This window comes from Penicillium canescens, assembly GCF_028828765.1.
Source record: "Penicillium canescens strain IBT 15451 chromosome Unknown utg000004l_segment0_segment0, whole genome shotgun sequence".
NCBI lineage: Eukaryota > Fungi > Ascomycota > Eurotiomycetes > Eurotiales > Aspergillaceae > Penicillium > Penicillium canescens.
Genome location: NW_026703966.1, coordinates 921864 through 944217, shown reverse-complemented (window position 1 = coordinate 944217; position 22354 = coordinate 921864). Strand labels below are relative to the sequence as shown.

Here is a 22354-nt window from a genome sequence, read left to right as displayed (position 1 = left end):
GTTTTGCCACTGTAATACTGTAATAATTGAAAAACACTATTCATGTCTGTTTTCAGGTGACTATATATGTCTTAACATCCCGTGATCAAACTACTCATCAACATCAAACTCCGCAAACTCCAAAACGATCCACTCGCAGAACTTCTCAAATTCAGATCCAAAGTCACGCAAGCGGTCGGATTTCAGTCCCTTGCCCATCACCCCATTCTGGATGCCAGCCTTCCACTCGGCCGCTGATTGATCCTCGTAGCAGCTCCACCGGATGGAGTTCTGAGCCATCATCGATAGGCCGACCAAATCCACATTTTCCAGTCCCTGCAACGCTTGCCAGAAATCATGTGTCAGTCCATTCCGCCCATGGCCAAGGATTGCGGGGTCATCGTTGCACAGCGAAACGGGTACGCCTCTGGACAATAATGCGGGGAGAGGGTGGGATTTGATGGAGCTGGCAAGGCGGAGGACCTCGTTTGAAATTGGGCAGCATTCAACGAGGATCTTCTTTTCTTTGACTAGATCAATCAGGAGAGGGTGTTTGTAGAGGGAGAAGCCATGGCCGATTCGTCGCGTGCCGAGGAGGATGGCATCGAACAGGTTGTGATCAGTCACATCACCATCGCCTAGGCATTCACCGGCGTGGAAGAAGAAGGGAATATCAACCCCTTCTTCTGCACATTGCTTTCGGAACCAGAATAGGACCGGGACAAGGTCAACAAGTGGTCTTCCCCGATCTTCTTGTCCGACAAGGTCGAACCCGCAGAACAGATCGGGGAATGCCTGCTTCGACTCAATGCACTGCTTCATACTCTTGATAATGAGGTCATTGGAAAAGCGGCGGAGCGTAGTCCAGATCAGCCGGGCATCGTAGAAGTGCTTCCCTTCTTCCGACTCCTTGAATTGATCCACCACCTCTTCCACCACGCGAGCCCACTCGAAGAAGTCCGTGTCAGGCTCATCATTTCCTTGTCTCCTGTACTTGAAGTTAAATCCGATCCGGAATTCCACGTATCGGATACCATCGGCAGCCAGTTGTCCAAGCAAACGGTGAAGACAGACCCGGAAAATAGGCTCATACATGAGTAGGGAATCGATAATGGGGAAGGTGTTCTGGAACAGACTCCAGATTGCATCGACTCCGTGATGGTGGTGGTATGAGTGTTCGGGCATGAGCACACAGCGACTAGTCAGCCATTCCCGGAACCCCTTCTGTCCTCCATTAGGGAAAGACGAGGCGGCTTTCTGTATTGAGATCAACGATAAAGGCTCGTATGTCTGAGTCCAGATACTGGGCTTTTCCTCTGATATGCTCAGGGGCTGCGAGGAATACTGGAACGTCAGGGGCGCGGAGTCCAAGTCTTTCTGTGTGATCAATGGACCCGGGGCAGTCATGTGTATCCCCGGCGTGGAGAATGCCTGGTCAAGCAAAAATTCGATATCGAACATGGCATCCATGTGCGCGTGGAGAAGGGAGCCTTTCGGCATCTGCTCCACAATCTTCCACAGTTTGGTTTTCTCCATGCGCCCTTTGGCCAAATTAAACATGACGCCCGGGTAGAGGATCTCATCTGACTGGTGGGCGGCAGCTTCATCTAATCCACTGGTCCATAGTTCGTTCTGCTCCTGGGCTCGGATCTGCGAAACGATCTTCGATGCCCGGGCGGCTATAGGCGACAGTGATTTGCGGAGGTTTGCATCTGGGGAGGATCAGTTTGATTACACCGGAACTGGGGAACTGGGCAACTACCATGACGTCTCTTTTGCTCTTCCACGATCAGAGCGTCGCGTCCTTTGAGATATTGTTGGATGAAGGGATCACCGAACTGTGGGATGCCCTCCTCGATTTCCCATTCGTTATCCATGTTGGTGTTAAAAGAAGAAGTTTAGAAGAGGGGCAGATACTCCCCGCCTTTCCGTTTCCGATTATGCTTATTCTGCTCTTCTTCCCCTATGTAGGTCTATTTGCAGCGAGTTGACTTTTCTTTTCCCTTTTTTTCCTTTTTCCTTTTTTGATTGGGCCACTTTACACACAAATCAGCCTCGTTCGAACCTTTGTGTAGTTCCTCCCGCTGACCGTCGGTCTACGGGGATATATTGTTCGGCGTTCGCCGCAGAGTTATAGTCCTATGAAATAGACTTCAAGAAGCGATAAACACACAAATAACACGAATAACAAAGATGTGTGTGCCAAGCTAATTATCTGAGCCGTGGATATTAAGTGGACTCTCGGACCTTTACCGCTTATCGACTGAGTCTCCAGTTTTCCAACGCTAAATTTACCCTAAATTCCCTCAGTGAGCCACACAATGCCTATTTGTGAAATACTCGCTCTTCCAGTCACACAGCAGGCCAGGCACACGATCTACTGACCTCGGTACTCCATACAAATGAGAAAAACTCTCAGAGCACGCGACTCCACAAACGCGCATAGTAAACAGTGCGGAGAGACTTTCCAACCGCTTAGTCTGATCTACACGCGACCAATCACCATCGCGACATGGGTCTAAATGGGTCAGTGGCAAGATATCTCTACCTAAACAGAGCTAGGCCACCGAGATAGTGCAACCGTCTTATCAATGGCTCCAAATCTGCGGTTACATGTGGCTCTGGGTGGCTCGACGTGAGACGGGAGCCCCGTCGGCCTGTCCGTTCATTGGTGTGCCGACCCCAGAGCTGGACGAGAAAGGGAGGTCTCCGATGGCTAGCTTTGTTCCTCTCCTTGTTAGCGTTCTCTCTATCTCTTCCAGAAATCCCCGCACAGATTGTCTCGCGTGGCAAGTGAAAAATGAATTGGAATGCCAAGGTTGGAGATAAGTTAAGTTAACCGACTTCTCTTATAAAACCCTTCGCTCGCAGATCTTCCCTTGCAGCACGGGCGGGTCGTGTCTAATTTTTGGATCTTTGGCTTTTTTTATTATCTTAATTGCACTTGAGTTTGCACTTGAGTTTGCATTCAATTCTGCACACTTTTGGACAATGGAGAAATCCACGGAGGCCACAGCCCAGGCTGTCCCCCATGACCCTGTGCTGGATCCAGAGCACCAACATCACCACACTCATCATCACCATACAACCTACGCCGAAGAAGGTCGCCAAGATGAAGTAGTCTACTCTAGCGATGTCCAGTTCGAGAAAGGCGTGGTCCCCGAACCAAAACCATTGGACCATGACAGCAAGTCCAGCTCTAGGGATGAAGAAGCTGCTGAAAGCTACCCCCAGCGAACATGGTATCGGCGCGCGATGAAGCATCGGAGACACGCCGTCCATTTAGTCGTTTGGCTCTTATTTACCGGGTGAGTTGATCGAGTCTAGTCTGGAATCTGGAAATGCGGGTATCAACACCCTTCAAAGCAGAGACTCATGCTTCTTTTAGCTGGTGGATTGCTGGTCTGATTTTGCATCGGTATGACCTCGGATGGCTCATCCCATTCCTGCTGTATCTTGCCATCACCCTGCGCATTATCTTCTTCTATGTTCCCATCACCATCGTGACAAAGCCTATGAGCTTCGTGTGGTCACACACTGCCCGTGTGATCGTGCGCGCGATCCCAGAGAAGTTAAGGACGCCCGCTGGCGCCCTGGTATGCATCGCTGTAATCATCATCGGAGCATTCGCCTCCCCAGAGTCCGAAGATAACACGCGTGCCAGCCGTGCCGTCAGTCTCTTCGGTATGGTAGTCTTCATCTTCGGCCTGTGGCTCACATCCCGCAACCGCAAGAAGATCATCTGGCACACTGTCATCGTCGGCATGCTGTCACAGTTCATCATCGCGCTCTTCGTGCTCCGCTCCGGCGCAGGTTACGACATCTTCAACTTCATCTCCGAGCTGGCTCGTGACCTCCTCGAATTCGCCATTGACGGTGTAACCTTCCTGACGAGCGATGACTTCTACAAACTCAAAACCCCTTCGAACCTGCAAACTTCTTCCTCATCAGCGTCATCCCCGCCATCATCTTCTTTGTCTCCATCGTCCAGCTTTTATACTACACCAGCGTGCTGCAATGGTTCATCGGCAAATTCGCCGTCTTCTTCTTCTGGAGCATGCGCGTTTCCGGCGCCGAAGCTGTAGTCGCAGCCGCATCACCTTTCATCGGACAAGGCGAATCAGCCATGCTAATCCGCCCCTTCATCGCTCACCTCACAATGGCCGAGCTCCACCAAGTCATGTGCTCCGGCTTCGCAACAATCGCTGGAAGTGTCCTGATCGCCTACATCAGCATGGGCGTTAACCCACAGGCACTGGTGAGTTCCTGCGTCATGAGTATCCCAGCCTCCCTGGCAGTCTCGAAGCTGCGCTGGCCCGAAGAAGAAGAAACACTCACAGCGGGTCGTGTCGTCGTCCCCGATAACGAAGAACACCGCTCCTCAAACGCCCTGCACGCTTTCTCCAGCGGTGCCTGGCTCGGACTGAAAATCGCCGCTATGATCGGCGCCACCCTGCTCTGTATCATCTCCCTCGTCGGTCTGGTTAACGGCCTCCTCACTTGGTGGGGCAGGTATCTAAATATCAACGATCCCCCTCTGACCCTGGAATTGATCGTCGGATACATCTGTTACCCGATTGCTTTCTTACTCGGTGTTTCCCGTAACGGCGATCTACTGAAGGTTGGCCAGCTGATCGGTCTCAAGCTCGTTACTGTGTGTCCTTCCCCATCCCCAGCATCCTTTTTAATAATCTAACCAAATCCCTAGAACGAATTCGTCGCCTACGACGCTCTCCAGAACTCAGAAGTTTACTCTGACCTCTCAGACCGCTCCCGTCTCATCGCCACCTACGCTCTCTGTGGTTTCGCCAATATTGGATCCCTGGGTAACCAGATCGGTGTGCTGTCGCAGATCTCGCCTGCTCGTGGAGGTGACGTATCGCGTGTTGCGTTCAGTGCTATGATTACTGGTGCTATTAGTACTTTTACTAGTGCTACTATTGCTGGTCTGCTTATCACTAATGAGAAGCAGTATTTCAGTTCTTGATTGGCTGGATTCTAATTGGCTAGGTGTGGATCTTGTATTTAATGTTGAATATTGACATTATTATTATTTTGAACGTATTTTGGAGCTTTTATGTATCATAGCTGGCGTGTCATTGCCGCTACATTTGAGGTCGAGAATGGATATCTACAACAGTTGATACATTGATACGTATACCAGTCCCGTCCATTGACGAGCACAATACTACATGGTATGAAGACCAACACAAGTGTCCAACCCAATTCAACAATCTCGCTACGGTGCATTGATGGAGAGGCTGAAGAGAGGGGATTACAGGGAGGGGCGGATGGTGCCCTCTACGCAATCTTTTTATATTCAATGCATCATTGACATTGGATTTCTCATTGGTACTGCGATTTTGCGGGCTTCTACGGGGTTCTTGGGATTTGATTCACATGTAATGAGCTGGTTCTCCCTATCATTGAGGACCAGCCTTTCTGTTTGTACTGGAGCATGATCAGGCGTATTGATTACGAATTCTTGCTTCAACTGGAACGAAGCGCCTTCATAGCCATTACGATACTAGTTAGGCTTCAACAGGTTAATAGAACTTCGATTGATTGGTGGATTGAACTCAATTCAACAATACACTACACTAAACCAAACAAATCTAGGACAAGAGGCAAATCTCCAAGCCAAAGCAAGATGCAAAACCACCCAGAATTTCAATTCACGGGTAACAAGAACATGCCACGCCTGTACTTGAATGCGTGAAACTCCCAGTGAATAAAGATAAAAGAAAAAGCACCCAGCGAACAAAAAACTCCCAGGCCCATGGATGTGACCGTTATGCATGTGCAGCACGTTCCCAGGCCCCCAACTGAGTGGGCACCTGGACCAACCGACGCCAATGCAGAATGAAAGAAAAGGACATGCAATGTAATGTTCAATCTAATCCTCGTCCAAATCGCGGTGGCGGGCCAGCACGTGGCGCTTGAACTCTTCCTGGTCTGAGTCCCAGAGTTCGGCAGCTTGGGCGTTCAAGGGGCTCGCGCTGTGGTTTGTTAGTAATGTATGTTTATTGCATTGGATTAACAGGAGAGGGGTGGTGGGTTATGTACATACTTGTTAGGTTCACCCAGGAGACTCTGCAAGCTAAGAAGCACGCTCTGGACATTGTAGACGGCACTCCACTTGTCCTTGAGGATGTCTAGGCAGATACGGCCCGAGAAGTCGAAGTTGGGGTGGTAGATTGGGGTCTTGAAGAGGACGGTTGGGGGCGAGTAGGGGTAGTTATTAGGAAAAGCGAAGGAGAGCTTGAGGGTGAGTCCCTCGTAGGGTGTCTCGGTCGGGCCGATGATTGTTGCTGTCCACGAGAGGAGGTTGCCGTCTGCGTCCGGGAAGGCGGAGATGCCGGGGGATGGGGAGAGCATGAGCTGCATCAGTTCGGCTTGGAGTCTGTACGGATAAAAGGGACCTTGTCAATGTCTTGTTTTCAAAGAGGGGAGACGCCTTGTGGGCCATTTGAGGGTGTTTGCGCGGGACAAACGAACCGCTTGGTGACGCTCTGCGTGTCGCTTCTTTGGCCAGTGGTGTTGAGCTTAGATGCTTCCAGCGCGTCGGGCGCCGAGTTCTGCGTGTCCTCCATGGTGTAGTCCATGTTGAAAGATGAGAGAGTCAAGGGTTGGAGTTGTGTTAAGGTGGACCGTGGAATGCTGGTGAAGCGAGGTTGGAATGACGCCGGATCCGTCAAGTGATCCGCTGAGAACGTCAGATGCAGAAACCGAGAAACCGAGAGACCGAGAGACCGTGAGAGGTTATGCTCGGAAGTTGAGGTGTGTTCAAGTAAGTGGACAAGTCCAAGTGTTAAGAAAAGAAGTCAGAAAAGTCCAAGTGGATTTGTTTACTGCTAAGCGCCCCGGGCAACGAGACCCCGCTACGAACTTCGTTAGCACAATATAATGTCATGGCCTCCAGGCCCAACATACGAGCCCTAACCTAACGAGGTAAGATACATCGGTTCAAAGCGTTAAATCTGGATATAATACTGGTTTCAAGTGGTCTCGAGGCAGGAAATGCAGGCCGATCTGGCAGACTTAGTGCGATCGGAGTCAATGCGGGTCTGTGCAGTTTCATATCTATAAGAACTAAATGATGCAGATAGAAATAGGCCAAGGTATATCATATAGCATGGATCCTAGACATGAGTCCTTACACATATCTAGCGTCACTGATGGTCTGCCTAGTCAACACACTTCCCGTTCAGGATAAAGTGGCCCGCGTATCCCGCGTCTCCCTCGCGTTCAGCCTCATCCCTGCTTCAACCACTCACGATGCCCTTTTGATCTCTAATATCCCCTGTCCGATTTTAACGTAAGCTCGTGGTGAGCTTCCCAACTCCACAATGCAGCATTCGCAGCTTGCCCCGCTCCCAAACGACGTGCCGTTTCGCATCGTGTCCAAGACCATCGGCCAAGGTGCCTATGCCTGGTAAGGCAGTATCCTATCTTCGCCCAAAGCCAGATCTAACGTGTCTTGAACTCTCATAGTATCAAGAAAGCCTGCCCACTCGATTCAGATAACCCCGTCTTCGCAGTCAAGTACATCCACAAAGATTACGCCGCACGCCACGGGAAGATCAGCGCAAGACAACTCCAATTGGAGGTGACGGTACACAAGCATGTCTCGGGCCATAGGAATATCATCAATTTCTACCAGACAGGCGAAGACAGCGTGTGGCGTTGGATCGCCATGGAGTTGGCTGAAGGCGGGGATCTCTTCGATAAGATCGAGGCCGACGAAGGTGTGGGCGAGGACATTGCCCATGTCTATTTCTCCCAACTCGTCAGTGCCGTGAGCTTCATGCACTCCAAGGGCGTGGGGCACCGCGATATCAAGCCCGAGAACATGCTGTTGACTGGGGACGGAAACCTGAAGATTGCGGATTTTGGTTTGGCCGCGCTGTTCGAGTACAAGGGGACGCGGAAACTCTCTACCACGTTCTGTGGGAGTCCTCCGTATATTGCACCTGAGGTCATTACCAGCAGTACCCGGGGTCCGAACAAGGGAGCTGGATATCATCCCGACCTGGTTGACATCTGGTCTTGCGGGATTGTGCTATTCGTCCTCTTGGCGGGCAATACGCCATGGGACAGTCCTACAGACGATAGCTTCGAGTTTCACGAATATGTAGCAACAAATTCACGAACAACCGATGAGCTTTGGCAGAAGTTACCACCAGCCACGTTATCACTGCTACGTGGCATGTTGACAGTTGATCCCGAGAGTCGATTCTCGCTGGAGGATGTGCGGAGACATCCCTGGTACACGCGTGCGAACAAGTTTCTTTCCACTGGTGGCAAGCTGAGGGATCCCATCAATCTTGCTACATCCATGTTCGAGTCGCTTCATATCGATTTCAGCCAGGACCCCCTGTCCCAGTCGAGGAAGGGAGCTAGTCGCAGCTTTGACCAGATGGATATGGATGTTGATGACAGTGCAAACGCGGGAGGATTGCCCTCAACGCAGCCGGAGATGCTGGGCGGTGGCATGTTGATGGACTGGGACAACCCGCAGGAACCCGATGTCTTCTCTTCAACCCAGCCTACTGGGAAACAATTCGCCTCTCAAGATGCAGTTATGGCTGGCCATCTCGAGGACGAGCCGTCCATGTCGCAGTTCTCACAGCAGCCTTCAGTGCCAGTGAGCCGCACCCAAAATGCACAGAAGTTCCAGGATATTGTTCCCTCACGCCCAATGACCCGTTTCTACTCTGCTTGGGAGCTCAAGCTTCTCGTACCTCTCATTTGTGAGGCACTTCATCGACTGGGAGTCCCAGTACCAAGTGTCCCTGCTGTGACTGCGGGAGACAGTTCTGCCATGATTCGGGTGATTGCCAAGGATGGCAGGATGTGTCCGCTGCAGGGCAAGGTACTCATTGAGTGTGTCTCGGAAGGCGTGTTCGAGGTTGAGTTCATCAAAATCAAAGGCGATCCGCTTGAATGGCGACGTTTCTTCAAAAAGGTGGCCATTCTCTGCAAAGAGGCTGTTTTCCGACCAGACGAGTAACAGTGTTGCATGCCATATACTGTCATCTTGCTCTTTTGTTCTTCTATCTCCCCTTTTTTTGTGGATTTATTTTACTCTTAATGTACGAATTATGACTGATTGATGGTGGGAAGATTGGGCCAGGCTGGAGTTTGGCTGTGGGAAAGGAACACCTCATCATTCGCATCTGTTTATGTTTAATGTGCACATAGCTTGAATCATAGACGTGATTTTGCATTTGAGTTGCGGCTAGAACCAATAGTTCGATCCAGGGTTGAGCACGAGCTTAAATCTAGTCACAACGTCCAGTTGTTTACTTTCATTGTTTTCGAAACCAGTGGACCTGTCGGATAAATCTCCCGAGCTTACTCTTCTAATGTCTCAGATCCCAAAACGTCACTAGCCTATCACTCCCATCTCTACATGTATACTCCGTACTCAAGCCCAATCCACGTGACGGTCTGGACTCGCAGATCATCGCGGGGGCCAAATCGACCAGAACCTCATCAAAGGACCTCACCCCTTCCCCAATGCAGTTGTCCCCTCGGCATGGATAAGCTGCCGGTAGAGATTCTATCCAAAATCATCGACCGTAGGCACCTCCCCCGAACTTCCCCGGCCAAGAGCTGATCGGAAAATCAGTCCTCACCCCGCGAGAGAAGGTCCAGCTCCAATCCATCAATAAGAAATTCTTTAACCTCGCCCGCGATAATAGTCAGTGGCGACTGCACTGCTATGACCAGTCTTTGGCTGCCCGCCAGGCTTCCCGCCCGGCCCGCATGTCCGAGAGTCAGCTTTCCGATGCGACGGCGTCGCTGACCAACTTGGGCCAGGACTCGCTGCGTGATTTGATCCAGCCTTCTGTGTCTGGTTCTTATGCAGACTTTGAGGATCGGGATTTGTCTTGGGGTGAGAGGGCCCGGGCGGCGACTGATTGGGACTCTTCTGCCAGGGGAGAGCATGTTGATTGGTATTCGGAGTATATTGCTCGTCAGGGTCCTATTTCGTTGACATGGACTCAACAGCCGTCGGTCCGTCAGGGCAACGGGAAGAATGGGCAGGCCTGTGAGGTTAAGGGCATGGGCCTGCTTAAGGATTGGAGTTCGGCGAGACAGAATAAAATCGTCGCTCCGCTTGAGGATGGCAGTGTCTGCATTTGGGATTTGAATCATTCGCATTCTGCTGACTCACAGGCAAGAAAGGGCAAGATCCTTGGGATAAGTGAGCCGGGGTTGCTTATGAAAAACCTGTCTGGACGCCGTGATCATTCTCCTTCTAAGTCTTCGTTGGACTTCATCAACCTGGGTGAAGGCGTTAGTGTGGACTCGCTACGGCAACGAGCATACCTTGCAATTGGAAATGTCCTCAATGAAGTCGACTTAGAGACATTGAGAGTAATCTCTCAGCAGCGCTATCCATGGTCGATTTTCGCCCTTTCACAGGAAACAGATTACTCCGTGCCTCTGACACTAGCAACAACGCTGAGCCTGCAAATATACGACGCCAGACTATCCGCCGTCGAGGAAGAAGAAGCAATCAGCTCGCGATGTGAAAAGGTTCTTGGCCCAACCGCCTCGGATTCGGGCATCTTTGCCCACTCCGATTTGCCCTTACTCAAACTCCAACCCAATGGACAGCCACCCAGACGCATTCGCAGTCCAGAACCCTCAGAACCAGGAGCCAACTATGCACCCCTTTTCCAGCCAGGCCCTCTTTCTATCCTGCATCCGCCAGCTCCTCATGTAAACACCATTCTCCTCGCAGGCCGCTTCCCCAGCATATTATGCTACGACCGCCGTTTCTTCCCACGGTTACAGACCACAGTCCATTCCGGAGGTCGATTATGTGGTCTGGCCTCCGTCCCAGCGCCCCGGTTCCCTGTCTTCTCAGATAACACTTATCCAGAATCCCACTCCGTCGTGGCATGTGGCGAATATAATGGCCGAGGCTCATTAGAGCTATACAGCCTGAAGTCAGAATCAGAAAAGGACTACAGTCCCTCGAACATGACATCGAACCTCAATTCGGAGTACAAAAACCGTCAGAGCGCCGCCAGTTCCAAATTGCTTTCTGTTGGCTCCCACGGAAATCGCATCGTCTTCTCCGACACTGAGGGCAATATCAAATGGACTGAGCGAGACGGTCGTTCAGAGGTCCGTCGTTGGAATATCAATACTTCCCCCCTTCAGATCCCATTCGGTCGTCGCAGTCGACAGCCAGCATCTGGACAAAATGATCACGACGATGAGCCTCGTGGTCTCTGGCCGGGCTCCCACTCTCCAGGCAATAATGAGGTCGCCCGAAAGGTTCTACCCACGGGTGGTAATCTCACTGGGGATGAACTCCTCATATGGACCGGTGAGCGGATTGGTCGGCTTAAATTCTCAATCCCGGCGGATTATGAGATGGAACTTGATGACGGCTATGAGTCTGAGGACGATGTGTTTATGCATGCTGAAGTCGATGAGGCTACTCGCGAGGTTATGCGGAATAAGCGTCGTGATGACTGGGAAAAAGAACAGAGGTATGAGGATACTATGCGGCGTGCCCTCGAGAGACAGGCGGATGAGGTGCGCTGGATGGGGAGTCGAGGGTTGGGGTTGAGTTGATACACTATCATTTAATTTGTTCTAATACCCTAAAATCTGATTTTCCTCTCTTCTTTCCAGTTTAATCCAATCCTGTAGGCTGGATCATGTATAGTGGCTTTAAAATTTGAAACACTGGCTGCCTACCTAGGCCGTCAATTCCTGTAGGCTAGATATGTACTGCTGGCATATAGTGAATCAAACCATTAATACTACACTGTAAATAGTCAATTGCCCGCAGTCGAAGCCCGAAAAGACACCAAGTAGGGCTTTATAGACCTCGGAGGAAGGATTTCCCTATTTGGTCCCGAGGCTTAACAATCCGTCGGGTCCGGCTCCCCGCGCATCACGAGCATTTCTAATGCGCTTGTCAGCCGGTGACTCAGGTTCTACGCGATTCTTCTTTTTCTTTTCACACGTTGCATCTTGCTTTCTTTCCAGTTCTCACCGTTCACTTTGTGTAATCTTTGTACCTTCCGTTCGGTACTACCTACCCACCTTGCAATTGCGCAGTGAGGGGCAAAAGTGCCAATCCATACTCCGATCACAATGCCTTCCCCCGCGGACATCGCACACCAATTCGACTCAATTGAGGACACAATTGCAGCCTTTAGTGAGTCCTCCTTATACTTGGACATTTTCCTTTCCTATCGCGGTCTTAATCCGCTCGCGGGGCACTCCAACATATAACTGACTGTGACGCATATAGAGAATGGAGAATTCATCATTGTCCTTGATTCACAAGATCGCGAGAATGAAGGCGACCTGATCATCGCCGCTGAGTCCATCACAGCCGCGCAAATGGCCTTCCTGGTCCGTTATACGAGGTAAGAGCGCCACCCAACACCGGGATTTTGCATGAAATGCCTACACAATATGACCCCTCCTACTTATCCCCAACCCCGCAACGGCACATAATCACTACAAGTGAAATACTTTGGACAAACCAGATCAAACGAACTGACTCTGGTAGTGGTTTAATATGCGCCCCGATTACCCCGGACCTCGCCACCCGCCTCGCCCTCCCACAAATGGTAACCGAAAACGCCGACCCCAAGTGCACAGCATACACAATCACAATCGACTCCAGCGACGACTCGGTAACGACAGGAATCTCCGCCGAAGACCGCGCACTGACATGCCGAACGCTGGCCTCGCCCACCGCGCAAATCGACTCTTTCCGCCGGCCGGGACATATCATCCCACTGCAGGCGCGTCCTGGTGGTGTACTCGAGCGGACGGGTCACACCGAGGCTGCGGTGGACTTCTGCAAGCTGGCTGGGAAGGCGCCGGCTGGTGTGATTGCGGAGCTGGTTGAGGATGGGGAGATTGTTGAGGGGGTTCCTGAGGTTTCGGGGAATAATGGCATGATGCGGAGGGATGGGTGTTTGCGGTTTGGTAAGAAATGGGGGATTAAGGTGTGTACTATTGAGGATTTGGTGCACTACTTGGAGAAGACTGAAGGGTCTGGTGTTGCCAATGGGAAGCATTGAGGGTTTGGTTCTTTTCTATTGATTTGTCCTAGGGTTGCTTGTCATTTGGGCGCCTTTGCTTTTGGAGCTTTGTGTGTTTTTGGGTACCTTGTACATCACTACGCCTTCTCCTTGATACCTTTTCGATGAAATGAATGCATTTACATAGAGTCGTGGTGTATATCGACGACGTAGATTGTGGACCGGACAGTGGCTGATCGCAGAAAGGGCATTGCTAGTGTATTTGGGTATCTATCATTTTCGGCGTGTAATGTACAAAGGGCAAATGCCAGATCAGAAGTGTAAATGTCAAAGCCGAGATACCATGCGGTGACGGCAGTCACGCACGCTCTCTTCAAACGCCAATGCAATGCAATAAAGAGCCCACCTTGATCGGGTCTCAGTTTTCCACTGGAGCAGGGGAGCAAACGAGCCAGGCGAGGGCCTTGCAGCTTTCTGGGCTAGGTCCACTACCGCTTGAGGTGCGAATAGTCCCTGAGAATGCCCATCATGTGAGTGTTGGTCGTCTTGCCGCTGCGCCGCGGCTTCTTGACCTTTTTATTTGGCGCTGCGACTCGAGGCCCGACTACCTTGTTTTTGTTGGTGGGCGTAATGCCTGCCTTTTCGAGTTCCTCCTTGACCGCTGGCGCATCCGGAACCCTGATCTTGTACCAGATTTCTTTGAACTCATCGTCGAAGTGCTCGATCAGCGATGGATCGTTAGCCCAGACCATCTTGGGATGGTCGTCCTTCTTGTTGCGAGTCACGAGTAATTTCCCTTGTTTCTCCAATTGGTTGATTTCCTCCTCGACGGTTGGCCATCCCTCCTTGAGCTCCCGGACACTCATTCCGGCGGCAGTGGATTGAGACTGAAGTTTCTGGAGCAGTTGCTCGGCGTTTCGAATGTTGTGGAGAGGGCGGAACCTGAATGTGCCTTCGCCGTTTGCGCCGCTGGGGTCAAATTCAACCTTTTCGTGGTTCTGGAGAATGCGTCGAAGAGCTTGAACGTAGCCTTGGTCGTGTGCACGGTGCTGAAGAGAGAGATATGATACGATATCACCAAACTTGAGGGGGGTATTCTTGGACTTCATATGCTCGATCGCAAACAACACCTGCGTCATAATATCCTTGCCCGTGCCGGTGTTCGCTGGCTGAGAGTAGACGATGTCTGCATCGTGACGTTTCTTTTTAACTTCGCTAGAGGACGAGGGGGTCGGCGCAGACGATGGGACCTGGGAGCTGCCGCCGGAGGCTGGCTGGTTATTGACCACACGTCTTTGCTGAGGCATCCGGTTCGCCGACTCCATCACACTGGCGTTGAAGTTCTTCAACTGGTTCTGAAGATACGACATTGTTGCGACGACGGATCAAGGATCAGTGAGGCCGTGGAGATGAATGAAAGGAAGCTTGGTTGACAACCGGGTATTGCCTCGGGTTGACCTAGATCAAGGTCGAGGATTCAAAGGAAGCTCAGCATAGGAAAAGGCCTGTGGATGATGTTTGAAAGGGAAAAAGAAAATGAGCCACAGGGGTAGAAGAAGGCGCAGATAACCCTGTTAGACTAGAAGCAAGTGGAAGTCATGGAGAGATGAGGCAGACAAAGAAGGTCACATGACCCGGCGGCGCTAAACCACCTTTGACGAACGCAACCAAAGCGCGGAACTGGACGCCCTTCCTCTCACTCCACCCTTTCATTCAATTCTTTTTACTTCCCAACCGTGCGATCCAACTTTCCTTTCTGGATCGTCATGACCTGAAGCTTCCTGCAAAGCGCCGTGTGTACTCGTCTCTGAACAGTACACAGCGCGTCCACCCTCGGAGGCTCAGCTTTAGCTTGCACCGCGTTTTCGTCCTTCTTGATTTCGCCGCCACAACAGCTTATTGCTGTTGATACTTCGATACCATGGCTGACATCGCCGTCCAATTACCATATTTGTCATCTCACTTTTCGGTTCCTGAGACCACGCTTACGAGCTTGACACAGGCCCCGACGGTGGAGCTTGTCAATCAGCTTCTGCAGTCCCTCACCAAAACGGCCCATGAGTATGACGAGCTCAAATCCGACAAGCGTCGCTTGGAGGTAGAGCTTGAAGCTGCTGTACGCAGCAACGAGTCTAAGGTTAAGGCTCTCAAATCCAATGTGGACAAGGAACACAAAGAAGTCGAGGAGCTCCGCAAGAAATTGCATGAATCTGGTATGAATCTTCTCTCTGTCCCTGGAGAGCTCTATGTTGACTTATAGCAGAAACCACCCGCGCTTCACTGGAAAAGGAAATCTCGACATTAAGATCTTCATCCACATCAAACGAATCCGACATTACGTCCTTGAAATCTCGCATCTCAACCCTTGAGACCTCGAACAGAGACACGCTTGCCCTACTTGAATCCAAGTCCACGGCCTATGACGAATTGGCGCAGGAGCTTTCGGTTCAGCACGAGAAGACCACCGACCTGCGACGCTTACTCTCAAAGGCGGAGCAAAATGTCCAGGATGCAAGTTCGGAGTCTGCTCGTGCACGTTTCCGCGAACAAAATCTTCAACAAGAATTGGATCTCACCAATAAGAACAACGAATGGTTTGAGAATGAATTGAAGACGAAATCAGCCGAGTACATCAACTTCCGCAAGGAAAAAACTGCTCGAATCTCGGCGCTTCAACATGAAAATGAAGAGGCAAACTCGACCATTGATCAACTGAGACGCAGCGAGAACTCACTCAAAAGTCGTTTGGATGAAACGGAGCAGCGGTACGAGGAGTCTCTGGCTACCATCCAAAAGTTAGAGGAAGAAGCCATCCAAGCAACCGAATCTTTCCGCATCGAGCTCGATAGCTCCAATCGACTTGCCGAGTTGCAAGGATCTGCTGCGCAGATGGCCAAACAACGGGCACAAGAGTGCCAACTCGCCTTAGAGAAGGCGAAACATGACGCGGCGCAAGAAATTTCACGCCTGCGTGTGGAGCTTGAAACCGAGACGAGCGAGAAGAATACTGCCGCATCTCGCATTGCTGAGCTTGAGGAGGTGATGGCGCAGATCGAGTCTGAGACAGCCAGAGGTAGATCTGCAAGCCCTGCTCGTTCTCTAAATGGAGCCGGACCTAGCACTCCGATGCGTTCCAGTACTATGCGATTCGGCACTCCTGGAAGTACATTCTCACCGCGCGCCTCCCGTGGCAAGGGTGGGTTGACAGTCACTCAAATGTACGCTGAATACGACAAGATGCGAGCTGCCTTGGCTGCAGCGGAGAGAAATAACCAGGAATACCGAACCACTATCGACGAGATGGTGTTGGAGCTGGATTCGACTAGCCCTGACATCGCGCAAAAGGACGCAGAAATCAACCGTCTCAACCAGGCTGTGTTGGATATGTCCGCTCTGAATGACACGGCCAACAAAGAACGGGATCATTCATTGAAAGAGGCACGGAAGTGGCAGGGCCAGGTCGAAGGCTTGGCCCGTGATGGCGATATCCTTCGCCGTCAGCTTCGGGATCTGGGTTCTGAAGTCAAAGTACTTCTCTTGGAAGTTGCTCTTTTACAAAAGGGCGAAGAATACGATCGCGAGGAGCTTGAGAGAATTGCACGTGGTCATGTGGAAGAATCTGATGCGGATCTCAACGCCACTGGCCGCTTTATCAGCCAAAACCTGACAACTTTCAAGAATCTCCACGAACTTCAAGCGCAAAACGTCAAGCTTCGGCAAATGTTGAGAGATCTCGGTGACAGACTGGAAGGCGAAGAGGCCCGTGAGAAGGAGGCCGCGAGACTAAACGAAATCGATGAACTCAAGGAACTCCGGGTCCGAGCCCAGACAAACTCAGACGAGATTGCCAACCTCACTGCGCAAATGCAAAGTTACGTCAAGGAGCGAGACACCTTCCGCAGCATGCTCATGCACAGAAAGCAGAACATCACCGAGCAGTCTGTGTTTTCGCAGTCCGTGCCGCTCGGTGGTTCTCCCGGCGCTGGTGAAATCCTAGGACAAGACAATGCTGAGATGCTCAGCAAGGTCCAAGCTCAATTCGATGCCTACCGCGAGGACACCAACGCAGAGCATACTAAACTCCGCCAGCAGGTCAATGAACTTGCTCACGAGAAGAGTAAGCTCCTGTCCGAGATCACTCGTCTCAATGGCGCAATCACTGCCTCCTCACGCCGCGAAGAGCTACTTCGAAGTGAAATGAACATGCACCAAAGCGAAAAAGCTATATTACAGGAGCGCAATTCTCAACTCTCTGAAAACGCAATACGCCAAGGAAACCAAATTCGTGAAGCTGCTGAGAATCTTATTGTTGCCGACGGTAAACAAGAGGAACTCCAGAAACAGTACGCACAACTGAAAGCGGAGAAGGACCGTTTGGAAATGGCCGAAAAGAGGTACAAAGATGAGGTGGAAACTCTCTGGACTCAGAAGGATGCTTTGCAATCATCGAACACAGAGCTTCAGATTCACATTGCGGAACTCAAACAAACTGAACAACGATTGGAAGCCCTCGAATCCAAGCTCAAAGACACAAAACTCAAACTCAAAAACAAGGACGAGGAGTTGGAGAAGCACGCTCTGCGCCGGGATGGTGAACATGAACAGTCTCAGAAGCAAATTAACGACCTGATGACTAGCTTGAGTTCAGTCCGCGAACAGCTTGTTGCCACGAAGACAACCCGGGATCACCTACAAGCCCGCGTGAATGAACTCACTGCCGAGCTGAAGAGTGCCGAAGAGCGCGTGCGAGTCTTGCCGTCGCAGCCTAGTGTTTCTGCCGGCCTCGCCGAGACCCCCGTTGTGGTCCAAGAACCTGGCGAAGGCAATGACCTGACTCCGGAAGAGGAGCTTTCTCTTCAAGTTTCCAAGCTCAAGCGTGAACTAGAGTCAGCAAACGCTGAGCTTGTTCACGCCAACCAATTGGCTCAAGATTACCAGGCCATCAGCCAAGATACTGAAGAACGCCTAGAGTCTGTCACCGAGACACAGGAGCAGTACCGCCAAGAGACCGATGCCCTTATCAAGGAGAAAGACGAGATGATTCAGGACCTCAAAAATCGAATCGATGAAATTTCGGCTGAACTGACGGACGCCAACTCTGAGATCTCTCAGCTCAAAGAAAAGCAAAGTGAGGCCAGTCGTCACCTAGAAGAACGGGAGGCGCATTTCGAATCGGAGATCACTCGCCTCAACCAGGTTATTGAAGGCCATGTTGCTGCAGCACAATGCCACGAAGAGGATATGAAGGCACAAGCAGAAATCTCCGACCTTGCCCAGCGAAATTATGACCAGGCCCAGCAGAAGTATGAAAGGGAATTCGTCGAACATGCCGATGCCGTTCGAAGCCTCCAAGCAGTTCGTGACGAGGCCAATGATTTGAAGGTTCAGATCGTCACACTGAAAACGCAGACCGAAACCTACAAGAATGACCTCCTCCAAAAGGAGGAGAGCTGGAAGGAGCAACAAGCCAAGCACGAGGTTGATATTAATGAGCTGAAAAAGCGCCGGGAAGAGATGCAGAAAGAGAACACCCACCTCTACACGCTTCTTGAGAACCACAAGAGCCAGAACTTGGCATTGCGGCGCCGGGTCGAAGGTTCGGATGAACTGCCGGAGGGTGACCAGGTAACTCCCGATACCGAAACTGAAGAAGCCATCATCGCTTCCTTGCAGAACCGGCTGTCGATTGTTCAGACCGAATCCGACTGTACGAGCTTTGCAAAAGCCCGACTCGAGAAGGAGCTCCGCGGGGTGAATTCTAAGTTCCTTGCGCTGCAGTCTTCATATGATGTGGCACGCGAGGATCTCGAAAAGTTCCGCCGCGAAGCTGAAAGTCAGGCTCAAGAGGCGAATGACAAGCGTCAAAGAAGTATCGATGAGCTCAAAGAGTCCTGCGACAAAACCACCCTCCTCTTCCAAGATCAACTCAAGGAAAAGGAAACCGCACTTCAGCAAAAGTCAGCTCAGGTGGTTGAACTTTCCACGCAAATCGCACGCCATGAGTCCAGAATTTGCGAGTTGGAGGATGAGGCCGAGGCCAAGAATAGAGAACTGCAATTGCTGCAGGAAAACCGCGATCATTATGCAGAACTCGTTCAGAACAACTCCAACGGCGAGCTGGAGAAAAGGCTCACCACCCTTGAGAACGAGAGAAACACGGCTGTATCTGAACGAGATGCGCTTATGGCCGAACGAACTGGCCTTCAGGCCCAGATCACGGAGGCCGAGGATAAATTGAAGAAGGCCGAGGAGCAGTGGAAGAACAGACGAAACGATCTCATAGAGCAGGCCAAGGCACGTTCGAAGGATCAAACGTCTCGTATCAACAACATCTCAGCCGAGCTCAAAACGGCCTTGGAGGACAAGGAAGTCATTCAACAGGAACTGCAGATCACCAAGGCGGAATTGGAGACACTGAAGGCCGAAGTTGCCAAGACGCCCGTCGCGTCACCCGAATCCGCGCCCGCGCCCGCTGCTGCCGCTGTCAACCCCACCCCAGCTTCCCAATTCCCAACTTCCACAGTCTCAGTTTCCGTGCCTGGCGGAGACCAACGGGTCCAGGCCCTCGAACAGAAGATCCAAAGCCTCGAGCAGAAGATCCAACGCCTCGAAGCTGCCCTTGCCGAGAAGGAACGCGAGCACGATGCCAAGATCAAACAATACATCACTCAGCTGGCTGAAGCCAAGGCCGCTCATCGCCAGGAGATTGAGAAGCTTTCTGCCAGTGGACAGTCTGCTCCCGGTACGGCAGGTGGTATTACTGATCAAGCACCAGCAACGCCCTCGAAGCCAGAGGAAGATCTTGCAGATCGTTTGGCCAAACTGGGCGAGGCTGAAGCCTTACAGATCTGTAAAACGAACAAACCCATTAAAGATGTTATTGTCAAGTTCCTCCGCAACAAAGTTGAACAGAAGGACAAGGAACACGCACAAAAACTTGAACAGAATGATCAAGAATACAACCAAAAACTTGCAAGGAAAGACAACGAAATCAAGTTGGCCGGGCAGAAGCCACTCGTGCAAATAAGCATGCTTGAGAAAAGACTCAACAATGCGAATGCCAAGATTGATGTTGTGAAAAAGGCTGCCACAGAAACCCCAGAAAAAGCTGTGGCTAAAGTCTGGGAGGACGCACAGAAAGCCCAGCCTGCACCCGCTGCAAAACCAGCGGCAGCAACCACGTCCTCAACCCAACCTGCCTCTCCAGCACCAACCCCAGTCCAGCAAGCACCGGTGGCTCCTTCTTCGGCTGACTCTGTCCCTGTCCCTGCCGCACCGGCTCCAGCTGCCACCCCAGCTCCTCCTCCAGTTCAAGTTTCCCCTAGCCCTGCATCCGAACAGGGACAAGCACAGCCTGCCCCGAATCCTTCTGCCCAACTTGGTCAACCGCAAGCGGAGCAGAACCATCAACCCTCTAATCTGCCGAACAAACCTCCTGCCGGTAACCCACCGGGGTTGATGCGCGCTCTGCAATCAGGACTTCCAATTGCCAGAGGTGGACGTGGCGGCCGTGGCGGTGGTCAGCAATTTGGCCATGCTCAACAGAATGACCAGCAAGGTCAAAACCAGGCTCAGGTCCAACGTGGTGGGGGTGCTCAACGAGGCAGAGGCGGCCGTGGAGGGCAAGGTCGTGGTGGCAACCAAAGCACCAACGCCCAATCCCAAAACCAAAACCAAACCGCCAATGCCAATCGCGGGAACCTAAATGCCTCGGCTCGCCAGTTCATTCCGCAGGGCAACAAGCGCTCCCGTGATGAAGGCTCTGACAATGCCAACGAGGCTGCAAACGCCGGAAAGAGACAGAGAGGTGGCGGTGGACAACAGCCTCGCGGTGGGGGCTCATCTTGAGCAAATTCTTCACATTTCTTTTTTGTATTTCCAGTTTTATCTCATCTTTTCTGATCATTGCGGCATGAGCGCAGGGTTTCCTGCGCTTCTCAAAGTCGGTCTTGCGATGCAAAGAGCATAATTATTCCTTTGTCATGTATCTACTCCAGTGTATGGCGGCGTTTGTCGGTTTCTATTTTCAACTCTGTTTTCAAGAAACACAATAAATTATTGTAGACAGCTACAGGTGTGATAAATATAAAGTAACAGGGGTATCATTTGCTCGAAGACAAATCTACTAAACGAAATCTCAAGACCCAAAAACACCCAGATAAGAATCACTTTTTCTTCCCCCCAGCAGCAGGAACAAGCATCCTCCCCAGAACCTCCCTCTCTTTCTGCAAAACCATCAACCTCGCATCCTCAATAACCCTCCCCTCCGGCGCAGGAGCAGGAAGAGGCGCTTGCGTAATCTGCGCCGCGCCAACAACAGCGGGGCTCATGGCTTTCGCGCCACGCGCTCTCTTCCTTCGCTGTCCAGGCCCGGAACCCCAGACTACAACCCATTCACCGACAGGACCACTAGCAGCAACCTCAACGCCCGAACACACCTTCGAGTGAGACCCGATATCGGCACCACGGCGGATTATCGCGAGAGCTTCAATGCTAGCAGAAGAATGAACATGCGCACCCGGTTCGATGGTCGATAACGGGCCAACAGTAACGAAATATGAGATCCGTGTCGCGGCTTCTTTCTTTAAGTCCGTCCCTGTCCCAGATTCGGAGCTTGTTATGTTTGGATCTGCGGTTCTGGACGGCGACGGTGATCGACTCGATGGACTGGGCGCTGCTCCAATCACAGCTTTCTCGCAAATTATACAGCTATCACCAATGTATATTGGTCCCTCGTAGGCGTAAAATCGCGCGCGTGGGTGCACCACTGTCCCTGCGCCGATGGTCACTGGGTATGTGCCCTGGAAGACGACGGTATCGGCAATTGTGGCGGTGGCATCGGCTTTTAGGGGGCTTTTGGTGGACCAGAGCTGTGAGACGATGATGAGGAGCGGTGTGTGTTTGTTGGCGGTTTGAGCGTTGCCATTGTGGTTGTTGTGGGGAGAATTGTGTTTCTGCGGAGAGATCATGATGCGACAGCTTCCCGGCGGATCATTTAGTCAGCTCCATCACCTGCAACAATGGGTGGCCCCTTGGCAGGCAGCTCCTATAGTTTGCTGATTTCTATCTATTGATGGAAAGAGGGTTCAGATGTCATATTATGTGGGCTTGATCAACTTTAGGTAACTAATCAATCTAGTTCACAGTCGATCCAAAGACAATATCGCGGCTATAAGGATCAGCAGAAACCCCCCAGTGACAGCAATTCGATGCAAATTTGTACATACATCGGTCTGCTGGGTCGTAAAAATAATAAGCCCCGTGTATTAACACATTTCAGGCTGGGTATCTAAATCTAAACTCGATATCTATAAATGCAACGCTAACAATCCCGCAAGTAT

General features: G+C 51.4%; 9 protein-coding genes across 9 annotated transcripts; 5 read left to right on the top strand and 4 right to left on the bottom strand.

The window, feature by feature from the left end:
* Positions 1-41: 41 nt before the first annotated feature.
* Positions 42-1861, bottom strand: N7446_005705 (putative CECR1 family adenosine deaminase). The gene is made up of 2 exons (XM_058514453.1): positions 1742-1861; positions 42-1691 (listed from the first exon to the last, which is right to left on the bottom strand). Exons 1-2 carry the CDS (start codon positions 1854-1856, stop codon positions 91-93), a joined length of 1716 nt encoding a protein of 571 aa, XP_058371631.1. The 5' UTR covers positions 1857-1861; the 3' UTR covers positions 42-90.
* A 1109-nt stretch (positions 1862-2970) lies between these two features.
* On the top strand, positions 2971-4966 carry N7446_005704 (NupC/NupG family nucleoside CNT transporter; the record flags this gene model as incomplete). The annotated part of the gene is made up of 4 exons (XM_058514452.1): positions 2971-3287; positions 3368-3931; positions 3988-4633; positions 4688-4966. 4 exons carry the CDS (start codon positions 2971-2973, stop codon positions 4964-4966), a joined length of 1806 nt encoding a protein of 601 aa, XP_058371630.1.
* A 909-nt stretch (positions 4967-5875) lies between these two features.
* Positions 5876-6584, bottom strand: N7446_005703 (putative ubiquitin conjugating enzyme (UbcK); the record flags this gene model as incomplete). The annotated part of the gene is made up of 3 exons (XM_058514451.1): positions 5876-5978; positions 6050-6382; positions 6478-6584. 3 exons carry the CDS (start codon positions 6582-6584, stop codon positions 5876-5878), a joined length of 543 nt encoding a protein of 180 aa, XP_058371629.1.
* A 655-nt stretch (positions 6585-7239) lies between these two features.
* Positions 7240-9164, top strand: N7446_005702 (uncharacterized protein). The gene is made up of 2 exons (XM_058514450.1): positions 7240-7414; positions 7474-9164. The coding sequence occupies exons 1-2, from the start codon at positions 7329-7331 to the stop codon at positions 8990-8992; spliced, it is 1605 nt and encodes a 534-aa protein (XP_058371628.1). The 5' UTR covers positions 7240-7328; the 3' UTR covers positions 8993-9164.
* Positions 9165-9520: 356 nt separating this feature from the next.
* N7446_005701 (uncharacterized protein) lies at positions 9521-11580 on the top strand (the record flags this gene model as incomplete). Its single annotated transcript, XM_058514449.1, has 2 exons — positions 9521-9563; positions 9614-11580. 2 exons carry the CDS (start codon positions 9521-9523, stop codon positions 11578-11580), a joined length of 2010 nt encoding a protein of 669 aa, XP_058371627.1.
* Positions 11581-12108: 528 nt separating this feature from the next.
* Positions 12109-13052, top strand: N7446_005700 (3,4-dihydroxy-2-butanone-4-phosphate synthase RIB3; the record flags this gene model as incomplete). The annotated part of the gene is made up of 3 exons (XM_058514448.1): positions 12109-12172; positions 12269-12386; positions 12533-13052. 3 exons carry the CDS (start codon positions 12109-12111, stop codon positions 13050-13052), a joined length of 702 nt encoding a protein of 233 aa, XP_058371626.1.
* A 449-nt stretch (positions 13053-13501) lies between these two features.
* Positions 13502-14383, bottom strand: N7446_005699 (transcription factor TFIIE subunit TFA2; the record flags this gene model as incomplete). The annotated part of the gene is made up of 1 exon (XM_058514447.1): positions 13502-14383. One exon carries the CDS (start codon positions 14381-14383, stop codon positions 13502-13504), a length of 882 nt encoding a protein of 293 aa, XP_058371625.1.
* Positions 14384-14934: 551 nt separating this feature from the next.
* Positions 14935-20861, top strand: N7446_005698 (putative filament-forming protein (Tpr/p270); the record flags this gene model as incomplete). Its single annotated transcript, XM_058514446.1, has 2 exons — positions 14935-15226; positions 15277-20861. 2 exons carry the CDS (start codon positions 14935-14937, stop codon positions 20859-20861), a joined length of 5877 nt encoding a protein of 1958 aa, XP_058371624.1.
* Positions 20862-21178: 317 nt separating this feature from the next.
* Positions 21179-21982, bottom strand: N7446_005697 (transferase hexapeptide domain protein; the record flags this gene model as incomplete). Its single annotated transcript, XM_058514445.1, has 1 exon — positions 21179-21982. One exon carries the CDS (start codon positions 21980-21982, stop codon positions 21179-21181), a length of 804 nt encoding a protein of 267 aa, XP_058371623.1.
* Positions 21983-22354: the final 372 nt, after the last annotated feature.

What these genes read in the sequence shown, in the direction of transcription:
- N7446_005705 (XM_058514453.1), bottom strand. Translation starts at nt 1,856, where the DNA reads ATGGATAACGAATGGGAAATCGAGGAGGGCATCCCACAGTTCGGTGAT. An exon ending in AGAGCAAAAGAGACGTCATG is followed by an intron (nt 1,692 to 1,741) that starts GTAGTTGCCCAG and finishes GATCCTCCCCAG; the next exon opens with ATGCAAACCTCCGCAAATCA.
- N7446_005702 (XM_058514450.1), top strand. Translation starts at nt 7,329, where the DNA reads ATGCAGCATTCGCAGCTTGCCCCGCTCCCAAACGACGTGCCGTTTCGC. An exon ending in GGCCAAGGTGCCTATGCCTG is followed by an intron (nt 7,415 to 7,473) that starts GTAAGGCAGTAT and finishes GAACTCTCATAG; the next exon opens with TATCAAGAAAGCCTGCCCAC.